Raw genomic sequence first — 6,330 nt, 5'->3', positions numbered from 1 at the left:
AATCTTTAATATCTGTCATGCTAAACTTATATTAAAGTTTTCTTCATTACCCATTTAAGCTGTCTCCAGCCATTATTAATCTACATATGAGATATTTACACATAGCTGTAATTTGACACTGATGGACTAGAGGTAAAGCAGCTAATCAGCAGTGCTCCCTGTCAACTCCTGTCTGACTAAATAGTGGGATTTGACTGTTACTCTTATAGCAAAATTTGGTCTCCAAAGCAAAAAAATGGGACTTGATTGTCATTGTTATAACACAAAGAAATGTCCAAAGTATAGAGTATGTTTTAGAAGAAATGAGCTATTCCCTACTTTGGATCCAAGGATTCACAGTTTATATGTTAACTACTAGGCTGAACAATATTAAATAATGATAAAGAAGAACAAATGGGCGATCTCTATTATGAACCACTATCATCATTCATGATATTTTTTTCTACTTCTGACTAAAGCTGCCTCTGTGAATTTAATAGATTAAACTCAGAATCTCTGTTCAGAATCATTATTTAGTTTTATACTCTATTCTGAAAACTCTTTATGTTTACAGATTCTTCTAGAGTTGTCTAATGGAGAGATGGAAGCTGGACTTGGAATAACCAATGCAATGCACCGAAGGAAACTTCGACTTGCGATTGAAGAACACAGAGATCCATCTTCGTCGTAAGAGTTTCTTAACAATAATTAAAATGGTGAAAAACCAAATCGACTCTATGATTTGATGAGACTTTGTTGGGCTGTTGAAATATGTAGAATCTTTGGAACTCATTTTAGATCTACTTGTTCATACGATTTTATTTATAATTATTATGTTTGAAGTAATGATTGAATTATCGTATAATGTGAAAAGTGATAACAAAATGTCTTTCTAGTCTGATATGTCACTTTTTTTTGTCATCAAATATCATAAATTAAGTATTTAAATAGTTGCCATTGATACTAGATCTTTGCCAATTGTTAATTAACTCTAATAAGTTCAGTAATTAAATAGTTGTTGTCAACACTAGATTTTATGGAATGCTTTTCCAATTTCTATATCTTTTTTCAAGTAATTAACTGTTTTTATTACTACGTGTTAGCTGCTCTCAGTATTCATTTTTTCACAGCTTTTACTGGAGAATATGTTGCTACTTATAAGGTAGTTCTGTTTATACGATGAAATTTATTTTGTTATTTATTTTCAGCTTGAATCCAAAGATCAGCTTTCTCTCTCATATTTGGGTAGTCGAGGAATGGTTACCAAGTTTAGGCTTAGCCATGTACAGTGAGGCTTTCAAGTTTCAACTCGTGGATGGGAGGGTTCTTGACACGCTTAACAAGAAAGATCTTGAAAAATATCTCGGCGTCTCTCGAAAATTCCATCAAGCTAGCCTTGTGCATGCCATTCACTTGCTTCGTATTGTGAAATTTGATAAACAGGTCTGTCTTACACTGGGCACTGTTCTTCATACTACAGATTTAATTCCTTTCTTGTTAAACCAAGGTTCCCTTTTCAATAGAGTAGTCATAGCCTGTTATGTTAAACTTATATTAAAGTTTTTCTTCATTACCCATTCAAGCAGTCTCCAACCATTACTATACCCCTACTTTGGATCCAAGGATTCACAGTTTGTGACCAATCAGTCATTGTCGCCGTACAGCAAACATGGCTGTGAGTATTGTAATAAAACTTGGGCAATATTGCTAGATGCATAATTGTACATTGTGTAGGGTAGTTTTTAAGTTTATTTAACTAACTAGCAAATAACAATAAAAAATCTAATATACAAGCATGAATATATATCCGTTTGCAGGCCATGGATGTAAGTTAACGTTTATATGACAGGCATGATACATGTACCATAGAGATTATCAACTTACTGTTGCAACTGTATTGATGTTGCATATCATTTGTTTATATATATAAGGTTTCTGCCCTTTCAAGCACAATGCTGTTGACAGGATCACAGTATTTTTTAACCCTGCATGATAAATTTGGGCCACATTACACAAACACCTAACCTATTTCTCACAACACAACAAAAATCTTTAACCTGTAGTTTAAAAGATAGCACAAGCTCAGTTTTGAGCATCGGATCGGCAATCATGGCGATGGCTGATGGTAAGTGTCAAATTATAGCCAACACTGCATAATTGTAAATTTTATAGATACTGCAGGCAGAGTAGCCAGCCATCCTTGAAGCTGACTATAAGGAGTGACAAGAAATCCATATTTTGATTCCATGTCTAAAAGCTGTTATATATATAGGAAAGTCAAAAAACAGACTAGCAGCTTGAGGAAATAATATCAACACTATTACTCAAATATTAAATTAATTTGTTTACTTTTTTTTAACAATTTTATTTTCACTTTAAGCTACCTGTCTTTTTTTGAAGATCTCTATTCCCCCTTTTTAAGAGTTACAAGATTATTAAAAATTGTTAACTTGATAATTTAGGTACTGGTTTCTGAAAACTTGCCCCTGAGTATGCCTTTTAGAATTTATCTGCTGTATAAACTCTGTGATCTAGTTTTTATTCATAGACACATTACTATATTTAAGCCATTTTTTAATTTATTAACCTTTGTTGTAAGCTACTATAATCAATTTAAATCTCATGATTTTTGTACAACAGGTAATTGCTGCCCATTCCAGTGTATTCATCATGAATACTTTGTCAGAGAGTAGTTTGTTGTTTTTTATAAAATACTTTTAATGTTTTAGCTGCAGGAACAATAACTGTAAGTAGTAGATTTTGTGTTTTAATACTTTTATGACTAATAAATCCTTATCAGTTTCTCGGTATGAAGTCTGACAGACTTTCATTAGCTTGTCAGTCTACACTTTGAGGTTTAAACTCTGCCCAAGTGTGATGTGTGTAGAGAGTTGTTTAAGCAGATAGTGCCATGCTACAAACCACAGACAAACTACATAATCTATCACCATTGTAGATCATCTAATGAAAGTAAGCTTTGTGAGAGGTAAAAGAAAATTATTCATGGATTTTAACAATTTTAAGACAACCAGGAATCATTACACCTTTTCATGAATTACAATGTGGTCCTTACAATAGGTCTTCTAATCTTTTGACAACAACTGCAAAAGTGTCAGTAAAATCTTACTATTTGGCTAGAGTAGCCAAAGGGTACTTGTTTACTAGTTGCCTTCCCTCTAGCCTAGCTGTTCAAGAATAGCTTTGTAGATTTCTAAGAATTTCTAAAATAAACATACAAGAATAATTTTTTGAGAACACTTTGATTTGTACCTATGGTTATACTCTGGTTATGGGAACTGCAGACTTCTTAGAATAATAAAGGTACACTAGTGATCGAAATGTCGTACTTGTTTTAAAAAATATATATATATATTCTTCTCTACTGTAAAAGTTGTAATAAAACACTGTCACCTGTAACATTCAAACTATGGTAATGGCCCAATTATAAGGCGATGTTTTTGATTACTAATTAGGCCTTAATAAGTTGCCTTATAATCGCGCCCAACCACAGGACCCGTCTCCCTACTCTAGCTGTCGCATTCCTGAATGTCCAAATAGCATCCGTTAACGCATGCGTGCCAGATGTTTGGTCAAGGTCATTGCTAATTCTTGCAACTAATTCACCTGCAGGCTGTTCAGTTATAGTATTGATTTTGTGGACCTAAAAATAAAGGACGTTATGACACCCAATTTTGTTTCTTTCCCATAGTTTATGAAAATGGGGGTCGCCTTATATTTGAGATCGCCCTATAATCGGGCCGGTATGGTATGTAATAACTTCTACATGAAGAGTTGTTAATGCTTATTAATAGAAATTATAATTAATAATAATTAGCCTTAATTATGAGTGATAGACGACACTCAAATTTTCTTATGATCAATCTGCCTTAGATCATCAGTTGAGTTTTCTCACTTTTAGTGCCCATTATCCCAAGAACACCTGGTATGGTTAGGCTTAATTAGTGAATTACCACACGATGAAGCAGAATTGTTGCAAAGCTTCATGTACCATAACTGTCACATTTGGCCAATGTAGTTATTACTATTTAAGAAATTTAATATTGTTTATGAATTCCATCTAATACTGTAAACAACTAAAATACATATTGAATTATCTAATACTTTAAGTACAGAAACACATAAACTTATGTCTTATGTATGTGGAAAGTTCCGGCTAGATCTCCACAAAAAAAATAGCACAGGCTGTGTGTATATGACATCTTGCGCTACAGGACAGTAATTATGTGTGCAGAAATATGCCTCACAAGGAAGAATGTTAAACATTTGTTCACTATTCTGAATGGATCTGTTTTTTTTAACTGCCCATATACCTCTTTCTTTGAATTTCTATCTTTCATGTCTCATCTTTATTGTTTTTTCACAAACTTTTCCATCACAAAAGTGTCAAGCTTTTGAGATCAGATATGAACACAGTGCATCAGTTTTTCCCTCTACTCTGTCATTAAGATTAATGTTGTGTTACCACACTCAGAATTTGGCTTTTTTATCAATCTAGTACTAATACGTTTTGTCCTTTAGGCTAATGAGTTCTTCAAGTTAAAAAGAAAAAGTCTGCCATTATTCAGTATTTCACAGTTTACTTTATTTGGCACCAGGTGGCAGCTCAGACCAGAGGTCTTCGTGGTCACCTCAGAGTAGCCTTTGTGCTAGCCCGTTAACAGAAGACAGCTATAATGAGAAATTAAAACTACTAGAAGAAGCTCAGGAAACTCCAATGGAAAAGTGGAAAGCTGCGACTGTTCTCTCCTGGTTGGAAATCTCCTTGGGAATGCCACAATATGGTGCTAAATGTGCTGAAAACATCAAGAGTGGCAAGGTGAGCTCCCTATTTCTTCTTACAGTTCATTTCTACTGAGTTTTACTCTGACTAGTAAGCAACAAGTCTCAGAAAACTCTCATCCCAAACAGATAGATGGCGTGTTTGCTTGGCAGTTATGGTACTTGGCTTATAATCTGAGGCTCGTGAACTTAAATCCTGTCCCTGAACATTCTCATCCCTTTCAGCCATGAGGGCATTATGATGTAACAGTCAATCCCACTATTCGTTGCTGAAGAGTAGGCCAAAAGTTGGTGATGGATAGTGTTGACTGTCTGCCTTCCCTCTTATCTATCAAATTAGGAATGGCTGACACAATTAGTCCTCGAGTAGCTATGCATGAAATTCAAAAACAAACAAAGATGGTGTGTCACAGTTTGGCTGTTGAAAATAGACACACTTAATCATGGTGATAACCCTTTGAAACCTAATTAGCCTTAAAACACTCCTTCCCTCTCAATAACAGTGAATTGGAAATTGGGTTTTGTTCATGAGGCACTCCTTCTGATTGTGGGAGTAACTCTTTGAAACATAAAGGATTAATCTCAAAACATTTCATCTTTCTTGAAAACAGTGTGTCAGAATTTCAATTTTAGTAATGAAATTTAAAAGTTAAATGATTGGTATTCAGTTACTGTCTTGCATAAATAGTTACCAGAGAAGGTTTAGCCATTAGTAATGTTTTTATTGACCACACCACACTTTCCAGAATCATATTTTAAACTTGTATGAAAAGGGAAACAAGTTGAAGGACAATCACAGAATGGATGCATACTTCACCAGTAGTTTGTTGATAAATACACTGGAACTGTCTATTGTATAAAATACACAGGTCCTGAAGATGAAAGCTTTGAAACGTCTTCCTCTACATAACGCATCGCAGTCTCAAAATGTGAGACACGACATGTGGCAAGTTGACATGAACCGTGGATCATTGGATTTACAGTTGACATGAACCGTGGATCATTGGATTTACAGTTTGACATATTAAAAATCAGGCCACTCCTAACCCCCAAATCTGTGGCTATCCAGTTGCTGCATAACAGAGCATATCTCATTATCACTAGGAAATATTCTCAGTGCTCCTAACCCACACCAAGGGTAATATCGGAACTTCATCACAGTCGAAATACTCTCAACACTGCTCAACCCATACTGACAATGAGTGTCATATGGCAATTTTAGCACAGTTTGAATACTTTCAACACTGTTCAACCCATACCAAGTGTAATATTGGTAACTTTAGCACAGTCAGAATACTCCCAGCACTACTCAACCCATACTGACAATGAGTGCCATATGGCAACTTTGGCACAGTTGGAATACTTCCAGCACTACTGAACTCATACTGACAATGAGTGTCATATGGCAACTTTGGCACAGTTGGAATATTTCCAGCACTACTCAACCCATATTGACAATGAGTGTCATACGGCAACTTTGGCACAGTTGGAATATTTCCAGCACTACTCAACCCATATTGACAATGAGTGTCATACGGCAACTTTGGCACA

At 34.9% G+C, this 6,330-nt stretch overlaps 1 protein-coding gene across 1 annotated transcript in view; it reads left to right on the top strand.

The window, feature by feature from the left end:
- LOC106472082 (kazrin-like) overlaps window positions 1–6,330 on the top strand; it is a gene marked incomplete at its 5' end in the record, with an annotated part of 22,519 nt that overhangs the window by 11,526 nt on the left and 4,663 nt on the right. The window contains 2 exons of the mRNA XM_022400693.1: window positions 554–666; window positions 1,188–1,422. Of these exons, the coding sequence (XP_022256401.1) occupies window positions 554–666; window positions 1,188–1,422 (348 nt within the window). The remainder of the gene's footprint in view (window positions 1–553; window positions 667–1,187; window positions 1,423–6,330) is intronic.

Source organism: Limulus polyphemus, unplaced genomic scaffold, assembly GCF_000517525.1.
Source record: "Limulus polyphemus unplaced genomic scaffold, Limulus_polyphemus-2.1.2 Scaffold5069, whole genome shotgun sequence".
NCBI lineage: Eukaryota > Metazoa > Arthropoda > Merostomata > Xiphosura > Limulidae > Limulus > Limulus polyphemus.
This window is presented reverse-complemented; position numbering and strand designations above follow the sequence as displayed.